The following is a 20007-nucleotide window of genomic DNA, read 5'->3' as shown; positions in this document are numbered from 1 at the left end:
GCTGGGAATTTCACTCACTTTTTAGGTAGGTTTTTCTTTGTTTACATTCAGTGAACCCTATTTCCACGCCAGTTTTTTCTTTTTTTGTATTTATAGAAATTCCTTGAAATGTCCTGTATTTGTGGAAGGCATCCTCCTCCTAGCCAGGTTTCCAGTACCAATGTAGATTGTCTTTTATTTTGACATTCCTTTGATGATTTCAGGTGCACCAATCAGAAATCCCAACCTTAACACCTCTATTTCCCTCCGAAATCTTGCCTGGTTTTTTTTTTTTTTGTCGTTTTTTTTTCACTCTAGCTTTCTGCACTTAATCATAGTGATTCCCCCACCCCTTCCTCCAATGCCTTGAGCTAACAAGCATTGTCATCTGTTATTTGTTATCTGGAAGGCTTCACCCTGTCTTCCTTTCTGGCTTGATTAATGCTTGCTTGTCCTTTAGAGCTGAGTTCAAGCATCAGTTCTTCAGGGGTTGTGTCTGGGTCCCCTAGGTACCCCTACAGGTTAGATTCCCTTGTCATATTCTTACAGCACTCCGTTCTTTTCCTTCGCTGCTATTAACATAATTGTAATTAATAAATGTTTGCATAATCCCCCACTAGACAGCTCTTTTATTAGAAAGTAATGTCTCTGGGGACAGGGATCATGTCTGTCATGTCATATTCAGCTCATAGCATATTCCCAGCATCTAGTACAGTGCATGCCTTACAGCTGCCCAGGTGAATGAGGGAATAAATTTCGGAGGGCAAATAAGAATTACCATCTTGTATCAGAAGTTTATATTTACTTTAAAAATGAATACATTTGTTCCTTAAATGCCTTTGTGTTTTTAGTTTCAGTATCATCTCTTAATTTTAAAAGGCTTGATCCTGAAGTTTAAGCTGTCACCACTAGAAACTCCTTTTAGGGGGTCGAAAAGCATCCCTACTTTCCCTCTCCGCCGCTTGGCCAGATTTTTAACCCTGTCAGTGACTTCTGATCTGTCCAGATTATTTTGCTAATACTTCAGCTTTCATTTTGAAGGAGTTGTCAACTGCTATAACTACTAATTCTTTTCTTTCTTTTCCTCCCCCTCTTTTCCCGTGTGTGTGTGTGTGTGTGTGTGTGTGTGTGTGTGTGTGTGTGTGACTAATAGGATCACTATTCCTGGGAGTTGCTTCCTTAGGTCAAGCAAATTTGGTAAATTCCTCATATAATCTCCTCTTGGAAATTGACTTGATAATTGTCATTTTAATCATTTGTTTCCCAGCATTTCCCAAACTTTCTGACCCCAGAAATTTCTCCTCCTTTATTTTGGTTCAAAACCGATCCAGTCCGAGAGCTATTCTTGACTATTTTTGTGCATTTCATTCCAATTTCTTGTATTCACCAAGAGTTCTCTGTCTTCCTGCCAAAGTAATGAGGGAGGGAACTAGCACTTGTTAAATGCTAGATTTACATCTATTCCTTTTAACTTCTATAACTTTGAATGAATGGTAGGCTTATTTTCCACATTTTAGCATGTGAGGAATGGAGATGGAGGAGGGATTTTTTTTCCCCTCAGTGTTGCATAGTGATTTTATCTATATCTGTTTATCATCTGTCTGTCTCTACAAAGCCTTGTGTTCTTTCTCCTCCCCACCTGGGGAAAGAAAAGAAAAACTCTGCTGATGATTTTAGAAGCTGTACCTCTAGCTATCATCTTCGTTCGGGGAGTGCTTGGTGGTAGCTCGGACTCTCAAGAGCCAGTGGCTCAGGAGCGGCAGGGCCTCTAGACTCTAGGAGGTGGGCAGCGGCATATTCTCAGTCCCTGGGGGAGATGGAGAGGAGAAGGCCAAGGAAAGCCTTGACTACCCCTGCCCAGACTGCCTTTGTGAGTCCTCATGCTTTCTTCCCTCCTTCATTCCAGGCTTAACCTCATTCTCTTCAGTTCCAGGCTTTTCTACTAGTATATGACCTCTTTGTTGGAATTTTAGGTTGGCTTTTATCAGTAACGTAGCAGCTAATGTTTATTGGGTGCCTGCTTTCATGTAGCCAGCCGTTCCTCTCTAGCCCTCTAAATAGCTGACTGACTTAAGGTCACATAGCGTTGGATCTGGGATCTGAACCTCACCTCAGTAAAGTTTTTCATAGGGAAAACCTACCCTAAGCAATGAAAATCTATGAAATCATGGGTTTGATGTGCTAGTTATATATATTTTTTGTAACATATACTTAAACATTTGGCTATTAAACATTAAAACACCTTTGTGTACCACCAAAAATCACCTTGAATACTAAACTTTGGGAAATGTTCCTATAATCTACATTTTGTCTTTATCCGTTTATCCACGAATGGTTCAGTATGTATCTGTAAAAGATGAGGACTTAAAAACTAAGCAAAAGATTATTAAAAACACATAGCACACAATTCCATTATACCTAAAACATTACCAATAATTCCTTGCTATCAAATAGTCAGTACTAATCTTTGCCTGCTTGTCTAATAAATAGCTTTTAAATTAATAAACTTAATTTTTTAAAAACAACTCTCGATTTACAGAAAAATTGAGCAGGCAGTACAGAATTTCATATAGTCTTCTTCCCCCTGCAGTTTCCCCCATTGTGACTATCTTACATCAGTGTGGTTAATATTGATGTTTTATTATTAACTACAGTCCTTAGTTTATGCAGATATCCTTGGTTTTTTACGTCATGTCCTTTTTCCACTCCAGGACCCCACCCAGGATTCCGCCTTGCATTTGGTTGTCATGCACCCTTAGGCTCTTCTTGGCTGTGTCAGTTTCTCAGATTTTGTTTTTGATGATGATGACAGTTTTGAAGAGTTCTGGTCAGGCATATTGTCTTGCCCTCTGTTGAATTTGTCTTGTTTTTCTCATAAATGTTTTTTTAATAATTGTTTTTTTCAATTCAGGAGCCAGACTTGGTTCACGCTTTGCATAGAGTTAATAGCCTCTTAAATCTTTTTAATCTTTAAAGATTGCCTCTCCCACCTTTTTTTTTCTAGCCATGTATTTATTGAAGAAGCCGGATCAGGCTTTTGTTCTGTGTAACTTTGCAAATTCTGGATTTGGCTGATTACATTCTCATTATGTCTGCATATTCTCTCTTGGTATTTCTTGCAAATTGGTAGTTAATCCAGAGGTTTGTTGGATTCAGGTTCAGTGTATTTCTGTATCAAAAGACAAAGCAAAACAAAACCCACGCTCTTTCCAGTATGCCATGGTGCTTTCTTATTTTTGTGACATTCTTTATCCTTTCCAAGTAGCTGATTCTTGAAGAAACATAGAACTCTTATGCATGTACATTTTTCCGAGTTAAAACTGCATAATCTATTCATGGTAGATGGTGAAACAGTGAGCTGGCTGCAGGAATGCGTGCATATATTTGTCAATTTTGCTGAGGACAGTGATGACACAGTTCATGGTATTGACCATCAGTATTAGAGTATTATTCCTATAGTTTATTTTCAGTTTTCTCCTTTTTCTCAATTCTGATATGTAATGACTTTTGCTACTGTTAGTATATACTTAAATCTTACTTTACCCCACAATTTGAATGATTACAATGACACACCTGTAATGTAGAAAGATAAAAACAAAATAAGTGGGAAAATGAAGATGAAAGGAAAAATAAATGTAGGAAAATAAGATGAATGAAGGAATAAAATTATGTAAAAATGCACAGAATAAGTTTAATTGTTACAAGAGGGGCACAGATTAGTCTCTGCTTGTAATTGTAGTGTTCTTTGTAGCCATTTGCAGGAATTTTCTATTTTTAGATTATAGATATATTTGTTTCCCTAAGGTTTTTTTTATTTATTTGGTGTCTGTACTTGGTAATGTCATTCCCATTGCTTATTTGGAATGAAGTGCTTATGAAGATGTGGGTCAGGTTTCTCAGTGTTGGATTTCAGAGCTCATTGGAAAATAGGACTCTTGTTTCTGTTGTGCCTTCTTTGTACAGTCTTCTTAGAGTTTTGATTAGTTTATCCTGTTATGTTGGTTTTTCTTTCTCTAGTATCTGTGGCATAGCATGAATGAGATATTCTTGGAACACATAGCTTTGAATACTTTTGTTTATCAGTAGAATAAAGTGATTTCTTTTTTTTTTTTTTTAAGATTTTTTATTTATTTATTTGACAGAGAGAGAGACAGCCAGCGAGAGAGGGAACACAAGCAGGGGGAGTGGGAGAGGAAGAAGCAGGCTCCCAGCGGAGGAGCCTGATGTGGGGCTCGATCCCAGAACGCTGGGATCACGCCCTGAGCCGAAGGCAGACGCTTAATGACTGCGCCACCCAGGCACCCCACAGAATAAAGTGATTTCTTAGGAAAGAAAATAAGAATTTAAGAATGTTTCACCAGCAGAATACTGTGTCTTTATAACTTTGGCCATATCACATACCTTTTTTGAGTTTTGCCTGTTGTATTTGAACTAAAATTTAAGGTTTGTTATGATTTTTCCAGTTAAAGTGGCAGAAAAGCCAACTTAAAACTGGTGTAAGCCAAAACAAGGAATTTGTAATTTGAAAAATCTAGAGGTAGGTATGGATTCAGGTTTCTTTCTCAGACTCAAAAGTGGTACCTTTTGGTAACCAGCTCCATACTCTCCCTTGTGGTAGCATGAAGGCATCAGTAGCTCTAACTTTCATCCTGTCATGTTCAAGCTCAGCGGGAAAAGAATCTCTTTTCTTGAAGCTTCCATAGAAGTCCTGGGATTCAATTTAAAACATGTGCCTACTCCTGAATTTATCACTGTGGTTAGGTGATGTGGCCAAAAAGTGTCCACCATCAACTCCTTAAAATTACAACATATTTTTCTCTGGCCCCTAAATCAAGTTTTTGCTCTGCATGTAAACTTCCTGGAGTTTTCATGTTAATTATTTGATAACTTAACAAATATTTATTGAGTTCCTAGTAAGTACAGACACTGTAAGAACTTAAAAACATTACGTTGTAAATTGGTAAATTCCCTTACTAATTGCTTGTTAATTACTCTATTTTTATAAATTATTATGGAAATAAAACAGCTTATTTGGAAAAGAAGTGTAATTTTTACTTTCATTTTTAATTTTTTATTTAGAGATTTTAAATTATTTTATTTATTATTTATTAATTTATTTTAAAGAGATTTATTTTTTTAGAGAGAGCTTGAGCTTACAAGCTTGGGGGCAGAGGGAGAGGGAGAGAAAGACTCTGAAGCAGGCTGCACACTTCAGTGCAGAGCCCAACGCGGAGCTCAGTCTCACAATCCTGAGATCATGACCTGAGCCGAAATTAACTGAGCCACCCAGGCGCCCCCTAAAGATTTTATTTTTAAGTAATCTCCACACCCAGCATGGGGCTTGAACTTAACAACCCTGGGATCAAGAGTTGCATGCTCTACCAACTAAACCAGCCAGGCGCCCCTGGGAATAAAGTACAATTTTTAGAAGAAGACTTACTACTTTAAGGTTTTCCTGTGGGTTTATAGACCAGTTTTTGGTTTATGACTTTGATTATTTTCAAAGTAAGTAATATCACCCTTTCAGCCTTTTTTTGTTTTTTTCATTCACATCCCAATCTTGGTAGCTGTTTCTGTTGTTTGTAGAATTTTAACTCATCAATGAAAAGAAATGTGGCTTAAAAAAATAGAGAAACGTGGCTTGTGGATTATTTTTCCTCTTAAACGCAGTAGGAAATGTCCCTGTGAGATTTGTCTTCTGATCCTCCTCTCAATTCTGTATTCTCTCAGAGTTAATGAAAAATTTATTATGATGGTGACATCTGTGTTCTGTGCTTTGTAGAACATCTTGGCTGATGGCTTATAGCTGAGTCATTCATAAAGTTATTAAGCAGTGAGGTTGAATAGTGTTTTTGACAAAGAAGTCCAGTATCTCTTACATTTATATTTGGGCTTTCCATCTTAGACTTCATTACTTCCTTTGTGTGAGGACTCCCAGAGTGTTACAGTCTACCCATGTTCATATGTACTCCTGCAAAAAGAGTCTGAAACTTGCAGGTTGACCTTACATGTGTTTAGCAGTAATTATCTGCTGTTGAGACTAGGTGCTTTCAAGGGGATGCACACCAAAAGCCCGATGTGAGAGATTTAGACCTGGGCTAGAAATGCATTTTAAGAAGATGGACAGAATGCTCTGTAGAGTCCCTTTCAGCTCCAGCATATAATGAAATCTCTGGCTTCAAGCGGTGATAACTCTCCTTATTCAGTTGCCTGCAGGAGACAGACAGTGTGAAGGGAATCAAAGACATCCTTGCTGTGCAGCAGGCAGCAGGAATCCCTCACTAAGGCCGCCTTAGCCTCTGCCTGAAAGACATTCATTTGTTCGCAGAGCCCAGTGGATTGTGAGACACACAACTTCATTCTTATTTGAAACCAAGGTCAGCCTAGGATATGAGGACAATGGACTATATGAGAAAGTAGAGCAAGTGTAAAGTTTGCTATAAATTTAATTAAGGGATGATAAAATGTACCCTTTTTATATGTTGGCTTTGACAACTCACTTTTCATGCTATTCCCAGCTAAAGAAGCAAAATTTTGATTACCGTTGTTTTCTAAATAAGTCAACATACAGTAGAATGTGTTTGTGTATGTATAAAATTTTAAAGATTGAGACTGCCAACTTGGAATGTGTGCTTCTTTGGGATAGGGGCTTGTTAGATCTCTGAAAATAAGCATATACTTGAGAAATGAGCAGTTTTTAGAAAATATTAGAGGGCTTGTTTAAATGGTGTAAGGTTTAAATTCAGATTTCTTTGTAGGATAAACTCATTCTGTAGATGCTTGTTCAGAGCTAATAATGAAATAGGAAGCATGGTGGGAGCTTTGGCAGTTTTTTTTATTTTTGGTATTTCAGTGTTTTTGTGAAATATCCTTAGTAGGGTTTAAGTTTTAATACTCTTAAAGCGGTGAAACTGCATTTCTTTAAAATATTTTATATTTCTTTTAGAAATTTAGCTGTCTTCTTTAGTGAACTGGGAAATAGTATAGCTTTATTTCCAGAAACAATTTTAATATCACAATATTTGGTTTTGAGAATTCTTGTGTTGTCTGTTGAAGCAGTTAGTGTACTGGCATGCTCAGTAAGGCTTTTTGAATGAATAATCATTTTAAAATGAAAAGTTAAAATAAGATTATGATGTGGACTGACTCTAATTGAGTCAGACCCATTGTGAGTAGATATAAGTCAAGTCATCTTCCAGAAAGCGGTATCTCTTCCTAGAAAACATGAGAATATCCGTTATATCAGAGAAAAAAAAACTTCACTTTCTGTACTCATGTTCTTTTAAAATCGTGGCAAACTTTGCACTCTCTCACATGAAAGTAGGGCAAGGATTTTGATTTAGTGTATCATAGGTCAATCAGATCTTATGCAGACATGTTCAGAAGTTCTCTGATTAGAATTTTTTGACTCATGAGAGTTGGTAGAAGGACTAGGAAAGGGTTGAACCAGGGCCCGTGTCTGGAATGGTAAGGAACGGGAATTTGGATTAACTCAGAGTGGGGCCTGGTGCTCTGGTATAGATAATGAGATCAAATGTCCCTCAGTGCTCAGATGTTGTCTAAAACAAAAGTTGAGTTTTTAGTTCTCTGACGTGAAAGTCCTCTCGAGTGGCATACAGTTTGGAGTATGGATTGTCAGATATTTGGAAGGGCAGCCTCATAAGATGGAACACCAGTACCTAAGAGTTTTCTGGCTAAGTACCCTCAGCTATCTAGAAGCCTTAGGCATTGAAATGAATTTAGGTTAGTGTCTTTGTCACCTCACAGTGCAGCCAAGTTCTGATATCTAGCTTAACCTCATCTGTTCTCCACCTTCATTGAAGGAGAATAGACTAGAATCGGGGACATGTTGCTATGACCAGATCCTTAAGGAACAGTGTGGAAGTGCCAGTTATTCTGTTTTGAGGTACCCTGAAGGAGAGAGGATTGAGAAACCTGAGTACTGTGTTGCCCATTGTCTGTCAGCTGGTCTGAAAATCTATAGTAGACCTCCCCCCCCCAAATAAAATAAACATCACCTGTATTTAATTCTCGTATTTTACATATATTTTATGTTTTATTAAATAAAAATGGGATCAAAATGAAAGTTGTGATCTGTAGCCTTTATTTACCTAATGTTTCTTGAATTTTTTCAGTGTATTGTAACTTCCCGTATATTGTAAACTTCTTTCTGGGTCAATAAATATACTCTTACAATGTGATTTTTATTTGGTGGACACAATATTCTGTCTTCTGGATGATCTATAATTTGTATAACCAATCTCTATTGTTGGGCCTTTTTTTCCTTTGCTGTTATGACTGATGTGATAAACACCTTCTTAGCTGTATTTTTGGACATGTCTTTATTTTCTTCCCTAGTATAATTTCCTGCACTTGAAATCGCTGAGTCAGTGATGTGCATGTTTTTCAAGTATTGGATATGTATTGGCAAGTTGAACAAGAGAGGTTGTACCTGTTACACTCCCATCAGCAGTATAGATGGGTGACAAGTAGATAAAATTTATAAATAGATGAGAAGAAATTGCTGTTCATGGGAGTTTAATGTCAAGTGAAGGAGGTGAGACGCAGTATAATTTAGGGAAGAAAGTAGGGATTTTGGAGTCAGAATTGCAAATCCTCTACTTGTGACCTCTGGCAAGTTATTTGCTGTGTCTGGTCCTCAGTTTCTTCCTCTTTAAAGCTAAGGTACCAGTTTGGCCAGAGGTGATGTGAGAGTTAATGAGATCACAATAGTTGTACAGTGTGTGGCGCACAGTAGGCACACCGAAATATGAAATATGAATGTGCATCCCCCTCCCAGTTTATCCTTTTTTGTAAACTTTCATTTACTTTTATCATTTTCATTGAAACTGAGATTAAGCTTATAGTTTAGTGGTCTCCCCTAGTTCTGAATAACCTTCCTCTTTGGACCACAGATGCTAATTGACAGAGGCTCAGTTGTACTTAATTTAACTGTTTAATTTTCTCCAGTCTCAGGATTTGTGGATCTTGGTGTAAACCCTTTTGGGATTGGGTTCAGACTGATCTGACCTGGAGCTTGCTGGGGGAATCTGTTCCTTTTTGGCAGCTGAATCTCAGACTGGGCCTAGTACAGCCGAGGACCCATGTGGCTCTGCCGGAAATAGATTTATTTTGTTACATCCTGTTCTCTGTCATGCTGCTTAGAATAGAGATTTTTCTCCCCCCCCCCCCCCCCATATATCTAATCCTCCTTTCCAAAAGCTTCTGCGAGAGCTCTAAAAACCTGGTGACGTTTTTGAATCCTCAGTGGTAGTTGTGAAGTGGACAAGGATAATTCTTTTCCTTTGGAGTTACTCAGGACTAAGGTGTTACCACTGGAGATTTACTGCTATTTTTGAGGGTCACTAGGTAAAATATTTTTCTAGCATTCCAGCATCTTGACACATTTTAAAAGACAGTTGTTTTAATGATGGACTCAACTAATTCTTGGGAAAAGAATTTGTTTTTATTTAAGTTGTCAAATTACTATTTATAATGTATAACAACTTATATAATTACTTATGCAGTTAAAATAAAGCATCACTTAAAATTATGCAATGTAGTATTAAACTATTATCATAAGTACTAGGTATTCATTGGAGAAAAATCAGAAAATATGAATGGATAAAAATTCAAAAAAATTACCTTCATCCGTCTACCAAAGATAACTGCAAAGATCCATTTTAATTTTATTAGCTTCAGGTGCTGGTATCTCATCTTAGATAATCATTCAAGATGAGGTAATTGGACATTGAAAGATTTGTTTTTTAAATTACTATAGGATTTATGGAAAGTTTGGGCTCTGGTTTTGAGTCCTGATCTCACTACTGTTTGATGATGTTTGAAGCTCTAAAACTTACAGATAGTATCAGTTTTCCTCACTCTTACCCTTCTTTTTTCTTTCCTCCTTCCACTGCCTCCTGTTCCACATACACTTTTCTTCTTTGAACATATATCCCCAGCCTGAAAATGCTCTGTGGTGTATTATCTACAAATACGTGGTTCTACCCTGCAGTTGCTCAGAATTAAAGCAGTAACTTCCTTGGTTATATGTCAACATGGTTACCGTGGTTATATGTCACATGGTTACCGTCAAATTCTGCCATAACAAAATACCATTATAAGGAAAAGAAAGTCTTTCACACATGGAGGATATTCAGTTCTTTAAAAAGCTTTGGAGAATGCCTTTAACTTGTGTTTTAACTTTTATTCTACAACCTGATTATTGTATTATGGTTCTTGATTTTAAAAGCATTTTACTCTTTCTTATAGGTTGCCGTCAAACATTTTAACAGCAGAAGCCTAGGCTTCTGCATCTTAGGAGATGCTTTTGAAAGCTTCTGTGGCCCTATTGTCATTACAACTACTGCTGCTGCTTGAAAAACAGCAGTCTGAGAATTCAGACATAATAGGGATAGTTCCTGATTTGGATGAATTTTAATATTTGCTTTATTTGCTTTGCGATGAAGAGGGCCTCCACCTAGAAGCATGGATACTCTGTAGCTTGCACACTCAGGTTTAGAGAGCTGGAGTTACATAATCTCCTTGAGCTTGTCTGTTGTATGATGCTTCAGGACCAAATCCCCACTCCTGGATAGAGATTCCCAGTGGAGAGTATTATGGCCAAATAGTAACCATAAAATGGACCTTGTATTTTGCTTCTTCTCTTATTTGATAACCCCCATTTCATTATCACGGCACTGTTTGTTTTATATCCTATCAGTAGGGCATGGTAGAAGTTTTATTGGAAAAAAAAAGTACCTAGACTGGGCATGAAAATTGACTTTAGACATGTACTTCCAAAGGTAAGTGCCGGCCCTTGTATCTACTCTTTGTAGCCTGGCTGAAAGAAATTTGTTTTGGTTGTAAAATAAAAATGAGAGACTGTCTTGTTAGATTCTCCAAGAGACCTCTGTTTCTAACTTCTCTTCAGCATTTTTTTCTCCAACTGCCAAAGGTCTTTCTTTGATGCTGGCTTGAGTTAGCTTGGCTTTAGCTTGATATTTTGCTTTGTCCCTGACTTTTAGTCTAAGGACCTCGTCCTAACACTTGCCAGTATGCTGCATGACCTGCTTCTATCCCTTTGACAGATAGGGTTGAAACAGTATGTATGCTGAGTTGCTGAGAAAAGCTCTTGGGCATGTTGCTGGTAAATGGGACTACACGCTTTGGAAGGATTGGTTGTTTACTGGTGAGCTATAGATGTAGCACACAGGATAAGAACTGTTGTCTACAGAATGAAGTCCCAAGTTTGATAGAATGGTTTATGAAAGACCTCTGTGATTTGGCCTCTCAGCTTTCCCCATCTCATACTGAAATACTTTAGTAATGCTAAATTAATTGCATATCCTTGAGTAGGATGTGCCATTTCTTAGCTCTTTGGCTTTGCTTATGCTATTTATTCTGCCTGGAATGTCTTTCTTTCTCTTTTTACCCGGGCTGCCTCCTACTCATCCTTTATGGCTTAGTTCAGGCATCCTCCTTTGGGTGGGTTAAGTCTATTTTGTGTGTGTGTGTGTGTGTGTGTGTGTGTGTGTGTGTGTTACACTGCACATTCTCAAAATTTCCTCCCGTGAACTCCTGGACAAGAGAGAATGTCTTAATCGCTTTTCTGTCTGCAGATGTACGTTCAGATAAGTTGTTCGTTGAATGGAATAGTATTTAAGCCACTCCGTTATCTCAAACATGATGGCAGGAGTTAGATGAGGTTGGTAATGATTCTGTGGGAGGTGGTGTAAAGAAAAAATTTAGGTGATGTGTAGGAAACCCCTAAATTTATATTTATAAATATATAGAAAATAAGGCATATTTCTGAATCAGAGTGACATTAGAGAGAGATTGACGTAAAATACCTCTTTGGGTAGCTTTTAAAAGAATTGCCTCTTTGTGAAGGAATCAGGGCAGGATATTCAAAACAATCCCATCTAGAAACAGACCAGAGTTAGCTTTTGTGAGTTCTCCTTCAAGCCAGCCAATTAGAAGACAAGGTGCCTGCAACCACTTTTTCCTTTTGATTTGTGGTTCCTATGGCAATAGAAAGAGAGCCTAGGACATTTCTCTCCTACCTCTTTTAATAACTTTTTGCTTTTGAAAAATGCCAAAAGCTATTATTCTTCTTGTCTTTACTGATTTACAGTGTTTCTCAGCATGGTGGCCCTGATTTTGGTTTTTGATTGTACAGTGGGTATGACAAAATGAATAAACACTATCAGTTTCCTTGACACTAATGCTATTTTCTTTGGCCATAGAACCTGCAAATATAATCAATCTAATTGGGTATTTGCTGTTAATATTAGAATCCTGTATGAAGCATTTCTTATTCCTTATGAATAATTCTAAATTAGAATACTAGTCATTACAGGTAGTTAAATGTGAAATCAGAGCAAACATTTCTTGGGGGTTTTCTCCCCCAGAGAGGCCTCTCTTAAGTGTCCCCATTGTGAGCTTGAGGCTGAAGTCTCAAGAGGAAAGAGGCTTAGTTTGTATTGTTGTCGGCTTAATAAGTAGGTCAATAAGCATTTGTTAAAATTAGTAAATACCCACAGTGTTAGGGTAAGTTTTTGAGACATATTTTAATAACGAGCTAGTGTTCCTCAAGTTTAAAGAGAAACCAGTTATCTTTAAAAAAAGGAGACAAAATAGTCTACCTTGTGAATATAGCTAACATGAAGAAATCTTTACATTATTCTGTTAAAGAATGATAGATAATAGTTATTCCACAAGTCAACATAAGTTTCCAACCAGGTCCCTAAATTTAAAATTAGAAGCTTCAAGAATCAGTTACTGCTGTGGTCCTAGCTGTGTTTTAATGCTCTTAGGTTGATAAATGTGGAACTTTTGTTTTTATCCACTGTTTTCAAATTAGATCAATGTCTTCTTGGTTCATTACACTTAAGAGGAGCCTTGTTTAAACTAGCAGGTACATCCTTATTAAAAGATGGGTATATTTCCTAGAGTGGCATTTTTTGTTGTGTAAAGACTGTTTTTCAACGCTGTGGTTGGTTTCTTAGCTTCAAGGTAATTGAGTATGACAGTAAAGAAGTTCTAATACCTTTAATAAATACTGGCATCACTCTCTGTACCCCACAGTGTCTTTCATAGATATTATAAATTCTTGAAAATTAGATCTTGAGACGCTTCTTCTCTTTTCCTGAATATACAATTTCAATATCAAGCTTTTAAAAACATTTGTAATAAATGGTGAAATTAAGTTTTCAGAAAATTTTCTTTGTGTTCTTTTCCATACATTTTTAAGTATTAGGTAATTAGATGGTTAGGAAACTTTGGGAAGATCATTATTTTTCTTCTTTGGACTTTAGTTTCTTCTAAAATCAGGGGTGGAAGTACAGACTAAATTGTCTTCCAGTTCTGTATGATTCTTTGGTTTATTAAATATGAAAATATGGGGCGCCTGGGTGGCACAGCAGTTAAGCGTCTGCCTTCAACTCAGGGCGTGATCCCGGCGTTATGGGATCGAGCCCCACATCAGGCTCCTCTGCTATGAGCTTGCTTCTTCCTCTCCCACTCCCCCTGCTTGTGTTCCCTCTCTCACTGGCTGTCTCTATCTCTGTCAGATAAATTAAAAAAAAACTTTATTAAATATGAAAATGTGTGTGCTTATTTTTTTTTTTAAGTTTTGGATCCCAAGGCATTAGGAGAATCTAATCAGTGTATAGAATTCTTATGCCTTCATAGTTTTACTATTTAAGTCAAATACATATTAAATCTTGCAGAGGGAACCTGTTTCTGTGGAATAAATGAAAATTGATTTGCAGGTGAACTCTGGTGTTAATTTGGTATCAGTTGTTGAATCCAAGTGTAATCTTTAAACTCCTTTCTCAGATCTGAGTGATTCTGTGATTTGGATAATTACAAAATTCCAAAAAGGAAACTTAAAAATTGAACTATGGAGGTGTTGGGAATTTATTTAATTTAAAATAATCAATGTAAGCAATGTATACAAATGTTATGTGTCTGGGCCTTTTTCTCTGCCCATCTGCTTCTGATGCATACTGATGTAAGTACTCTTTCAATAAGCATTTGCTAGATATCCCTGGATAGAGTTTGTTTTAGTGTAAAAAAAACAGATTTGTTTAGAGTCAGGCAGGATTAACTTCTAGTCCTAATTTTCAAGCTGCTGTTTCAATAAATCAAGCACTCCTTTACTGATCCTTGGATTCCTCATCTGTAAAATGGAGTAATACTTCTCTTAAAAGAGTTTTTGTAGGAAAAAAAAAGTTTTTCTGGGGGGTTACTCTTTCAGTTGTCTAGCATATAACAAGAGGTTGATAAATGGCAGCTGTTTTCATTATATTATTATACAAACATTTATTCAGCATCTTTCGTGGCACTCTGTGAAAGTGTTGGGGTAACAAAATATGGATCCCTGGAGGATCAGGGATGTATTTCTATATAGGCTATGGTAAACTTTGCAGTAAAGACACATTTTGGAAACATATGGTTGTTACCAAAAAGCTGCTCAATTTTTTATTCCATTTGATTCCTCTGGTTTTGTATTCTTTAAATGCTTTTTCTAAATAATCTCAATATTTGGGACGCCTGGGTGGCTCAGTTGGTTAAGCGGTTAAGCATCTGACTCTTGATCTCAGCTCAGGTCTTAATCTCAGGGTTGTGAATTCAAGCACCCCGTTGGGTTCCACGCCGGGTGAGGAGCCTTCTTTAAAATAAATAAATGAGTAAATAAATAAATAATCTCAACACTCTAGTTAAATTATAGGTGAGATATAACTAGTAAGTGGCAGATGCTGGATAGGAGCCCAGGTCTATTTGATTTCAAGCATAGCTGTCTTTGTTTATATTAGAATTGGGATGACCACAGAATTTGTCTCCCAAATCAGAACGCTTTTGAGAATGAACGTTATGCTGGAACAACAAGCGTAAACATGGACTGTCCAAGGCAAATGAGGATGTCTGACCATCCTAATTATAACTAAGATAAACAAGTTTATGATGTTGAGTCTGACACTTCTGGAGTATTTTGGTTAAATCCAAACACCCACCTTCAGTTAAAAAAAAAAATTTTTTTTTTTTTGCGTGGTTATTGTTTTTGCCATAGTAAACTAATTGACCTTAGATCTGAAGAAAAAGTACTTACTGAATACCATAAATAATCTAATGGCTTAAAAATACTAGCCACAATACATATGTTCATTTTTATATTTTTTCTTTTTTCTTAATTCCCTTAAAACCAGTAAGCTTTTAGAGAATGGGAATGGGTAAATGAAATAAGCCTTTAAGTTCTTACTTGTGTCAAATGAACTTTGTAAACAAAGTCTAAAATTAAAATCATCATATTGCAGAGTTTTTTCTTTGGGAAGGCAGAGATGTGGTTTTCACTGAAAAATCAGATATGTTTTTAATCAGCTCTTTTATTGCCTGTTACCTATCAATCTATCACTCATCTTTCTTATTCCTTTTGCCTTATGTCTCTAGGTGTCCTGTGATTTTACTTAGGGAAGTACAAAACTGTATCTACATGATAAAAATTCAGATGATCAAAGTTTTTACAATAGAAGCATCATAGTCTTGTAAAATTAATGTGGGTTTAATAGCAGACAAACTAAGGTTTGAAATTCTTGCTCTCCCCTCCTTCGCTGTGTGTCCTTGTGCAAATGATTTAACCTCTGAGCCTCCTTTTCTTTACTGTGGCGTGGGAATTAGAAAACACATTTAAAGTCCCTGGCACATAGTAGGTGGTGTAATGATGGCAGTTATAATTATATGACTCAGACTAGAAACTGTTATTTTTATTAAGTTATAGTCACAATCTTACCACTAATCTTGTTGTGCATTCAGACTTTCACAGTTCCCTTTAGTGGGTTTTCATTTAAACATTCTCTGTCTCCCTCTTGATTCTGTTCACTGTGTCCTGAGGAGTTAGTGGTTGGCAGCAGAAACCTCCTTTCTGTAGGACAGAAAGTGGGCCCTCTCCCAGGGTTTCAGTAAGTTGTCTGGGACCACCATCCCTGACCTCCAGACTGCCAAGGGTGCATCCCCTGCCCAACTAACATTCAAGTTGCCTGTGTGAAGGAGTGATTTGTTGCGGCCTCTAACTGCTTCTTCTCTTCCTTCCTTTTTGTCATCCTGCAGTGTTCTGTGCCAAGGTCTTTGTGGCTAGGCTGCGCCAACCTGGTAGAGAGCATGTGCGCACTGAGTTGCCTGCAGAGCATGCCCAGTGTCAGATGTCTCCAGGTGCCTCTCTTCTTTCTTGTTGTAAATGTGTTTTTTACGTATGCCATGAACATTTGTTGAAACTTGCAGTAGTGTGTTTAATCCAATGTTAAGTCTGCTAAATGTTCTGTGTAACCCTCTGCTTTTCTCCAGCCTGGGTGCCCCACACGGAGGACTTAGTACCAAGAGGGGCCTCTCTGAGAAAATGGGTCTTTGGCTGGGCCCAGTTCTACTCCTCTTTTTCTGCTCCTGCTTTTTATTCTCCCCCCCCCCACCTTGAAGTTCTGATTCTCACGTTCAATAGTTGTGCATGTGCCCACAAAACCCTGACATTTTCCATTTGGCTACTTTTAACAGTTCTTTGTTGAGTTGGGAGGGTTTCATAATTAAAGTGGTGATTTTTCTAATTTGACACTCATCCTTTTGGCATGCTTTCTCTCCCTCCTTCAAAAAAGGAGTAGGGAGGAAATTACAATTGTATAAAATCTCAAATTGAAGTTTATTAAAGGTCACAGCTTTATGCTGCCAATAACTGTCTGGGCCACTTCCCAAAGGCCAGATCTGACACCTGTCCTCAGGGTCCACCCAGGTTTCCAGGCCGAGGCTGGCAGAGAATTCCACAGATAAAAGTAAAACTTTTGGGGGGTGGGGAGGGGTTGCTCAGGAAAAAAACTGTTAGCAGGAGTGCGGCCAGACTGTGCTCACTTGTTGGGATGGATTCGAAGGGAGCCAAGGCAAGAAAACATTGCGGCTTTATTGGGGAAGTTCTGTTTAGAGAAAACGTGTATTTAATTAAGTATGGTTTCAGTAGCAATATTCAGTTTTCATCACTGCATATTCCACACAGTTTATTGTATCTTTAAAAAGCGGTACTAAATTCCTGGTGTCCTGTGGAGATTGCCCTGTTTTAGGAAAACACTGTAAAATGAGGAAATGAGTTAGAGGGGTATTATTGATGGCATGGATGACTTTACTGTTCTCAAGGTTATCTTTCTGTTCATGTGTCCAGTCTCTAAATGGACCGGGAGAACCGGGAAGGAGGAGAATTTCTTTCATGTTGGGACTATGTATTTTATTTACTTATTAGCAAACATTCTTAGCAGTATTGGTGTGGTTATTGATTCAGATTGCTTTCTTGAGAAAACTGTACTGAAACCTCACTAACACAATTAACTAGAGAGTAAATTCAGTATAAGATCCAGTTGTTATATCCAGTCTACATAAAAAGGCCGTACAACACTTAGGGTGCAAGGATTGGGTGTTTCACTGAGGCTCCAGTGTGATGTGTATTTATCTGTGGAAAAGCAGCTTCCCTGCATGCAGTGTAACTTTAACAAAAATGTTCTTGAAATGGCAGACGTTGTTGCATGGACTCTCCTTGGTGCTAAATAATGGATATTTGCATTATAGTAATAGTGTGTTTTTCTGAAATGGTTATTACTTGAATGTTTAAAGTTAATTGTTAGTGGGGCGAGTGAGTTTTTTCCAGAAATTTAAGTAGGGGAAGAATCGTAGTGCAGATTGAAGTGCAGATTCTTTTTATTGCATTCAGTTAAAAGTAATTGACCAGTGGGAAACATTATTCAATGTATTTTAGTATCAGTATTGTGAATTCTCTGGAGGTGGGGTGAGTGGGAGGAAATATGGGTTCTTACCTTGTTGGCAATGGAACTCCAATGTGTTCAAAGTTCTTTGACTTATCTCTCCCAGGGAAAATCATTTAAGAGAAAAAATGTAAACTTTGCCTTGATTGGACCTTGAAGTACGGTGGAATACTGAATGATATCCACTGAAATGTGAATGGAGCAAATACTGTTTATTTAGAGATATATTGGGAATTTTGTTTATTTGGGTTTTTGTTTTCTTTAGTATATAATTAAGAATTTGCAGCACAGTAAAATGAAATATGTACTCAGCTGATTGGAATTAGCAAATCATTACTCTGTTTTGTACCGTTTGTGAATGGAAAGAACATGTTAGATTTCCTTCCTGTCTACTCACTGGTTTTACATATACTGTCTTAACACCAGTGTTCCTGCTCTCTACCTCCAGTCCCCAAACAGTGCTACAATTTAGTTGACTTAATTTGGGCTTGGGTTTTCAAAGAGTGCCTGTTGGCTTATAGTCTACATCTTTGGTCTGTCACAAAGATGATTCTTGGCTGACATTGCATACCTCTCAGCGAACCCATTGTAAGAAGGCCTCAGAAGAGAATAGGTTACCTGAAGAGCCTCCTTGACTTTGCTTGGGCTCTGGAGTTGCATGACAGGGTCCTCCTTAAAATTACCACACCGGACCCATTGCCAGTTAGAACTTGAGCCAATTAGCCTATGTGGCTGAATTAGAGTACCTTTTGGAAAAGCAGAAATAAAGATAGTAGTTACCTTTAGGCATTATGCAATCCCTCTGGGTTCTGCTTTCTGTGAGAAGGGAAAAGGGATAGCAAGGACTGAAGAAATAAAAATCACTCATTTACCTCGATAAACTTAAAAAAATAAAGACCACTTACCAACAACAGTACTTGGCCCTTCACATATATTAGCTTTGTGACAACCCGGTGAGGTAGTTGTTATTATCCCCATTTTTCACATGTGGAAAATGAGTTTCAGAGGTGATATGTGTGATTGGACCCAAGTTAATACTACATAGCTGTGAAGTGGTAGAGCTGGCATTTGAACCCTAGCTTGGCCTGATTCCAGAATTGTTCTTTCCTCCGTGCTTGAATGCTACTATTTCTAGAATTTTCCATCTTAGTTTTGTTTGTGAAAACTTTACTTTTGAGATATCTGGTGTGTGGCTTGTGTAGCCATTATTTATTTGAAAATAAAAAAAAGAAAAACCTGCCAAATATTTGTAGGTGAAAAAAATTGCATTCCCATTGCCAAAATGAGCCCTCGTGAATCTTAAAGCTAGTGAGGTTCCAGAATGTCTTCTCTGCGAGAATATTTACTGAGCATTTGGTATGTGCCAAGGCCTATACTGGTGCTGGACACATAAAGATGAACAATACACACTTGTTCGCTGCTCTGAAGGAGTGCGTTGTATAAGCAGACCTGTGAAGAAAAATCCAGACCAAACTACAAATAAAGTCTGAGAGAGAGCATGTGGGTAATAAACTATGAAGTTAGCCAAATGTATATGTGCTTTTAAAAAAAAATGTGAACCAGTTTAAACTAGGACTATCTGAAATTTTTTTAGAACAGTTGAACTGGAATATCTGGATGTCTGTGAATCAGCCGAACTGAATCAGTTTCTCACTCGGTTCAGCTCTCCAGATTGAACCAGTTGATAGTTACATCACATAATCAAGAGTTCAGACCGTGTAGAATATTCGCTAAGACTCTAAGACTAATCTGGCACCAGAGTAATACCAGTGTTAACAATAGTGTGGACCGTTGATTTCCACCTTCTTTTTGTGTGTCAGGCTCTAGGCACTGGGTTGTTTCATTCAGTCCTTACGAAGAAGTTGTCTTCGATCGCTTCTTGGTATATGCAGTTATTGAACTGAATCGACTTAGGGTTACACATTTATTAAAGTGGCAGAACTGGGTTATGAACATAGGTCTGGATAACTGCAAAGCCAGTGCTCTAGTCAGCATGCTGTAGTGATAGTGACTTGGCAACTGCCATTTTTAGGTTGGAACAAATTCTCCTTTATTTCTAGTGTTCCAAGTTGAAAGCTAACGCACCTAGAATGGTAGAGGTTCCATGTAAGGGACTGACAAATTTTCTTGGGAATGCCATTTGCAAGCTCTCAGCTGGGGAGAGTATTAGCGATCAGCTTTTCTCAAGGGGAAGATTGATGATTTGGATTGGCAGCAAGGATCACGTGAATCA

At 37.6% G+C, this 20007-nt stretch overlaps 1 protein-coding gene across 5 annotated transcripts in view; it reads left to right on the top strand.

Moving 5' to 3' along the window:
• The window catches only part of FBXW11 (F-box and WD repeat domain containing 11), a 121788-nt gene that overhangs the window by 24626 nt on the left and 77155 nt on the right, over nucleotides 1-20007 (top strand). For 2 of the 5 annotated variants that reach the window (XM_026510965.4, XM_026510963.4), the window contains exon 2: nucleotides 16090-16191. The exons of the other annotated variants lie outside the window; for them this stretch is intronic. In XM_026510965.4, coding sequence (XP_026366750.1) covers nucleotides 16090-16191 — 102 coding nt within the window. The remainder of the gene's footprint in view (nucleotides 1-16089; nucleotides 16192-20007) is intronic. 5 annotated transcript variants of the gene reach the window in all.

Source organism: Ursus arctos, unplaced genomic scaffold (assembly GCF_023065955.2).
Source record: "Ursus arctos isolate Adak ecotype North America unplaced genomic scaffold, UrsArc2.0 scaffold_15, whole genome shotgun sequence".
Taxonomy (NCBI): Eukaryota; Metazoa; Chordata; class Mammalia; order Carnivora; family Ursidae; genus Ursus; species Ursus arctos.
This window is presented reverse-complemented; position numbering and strand designations above follow the sequence as displayed.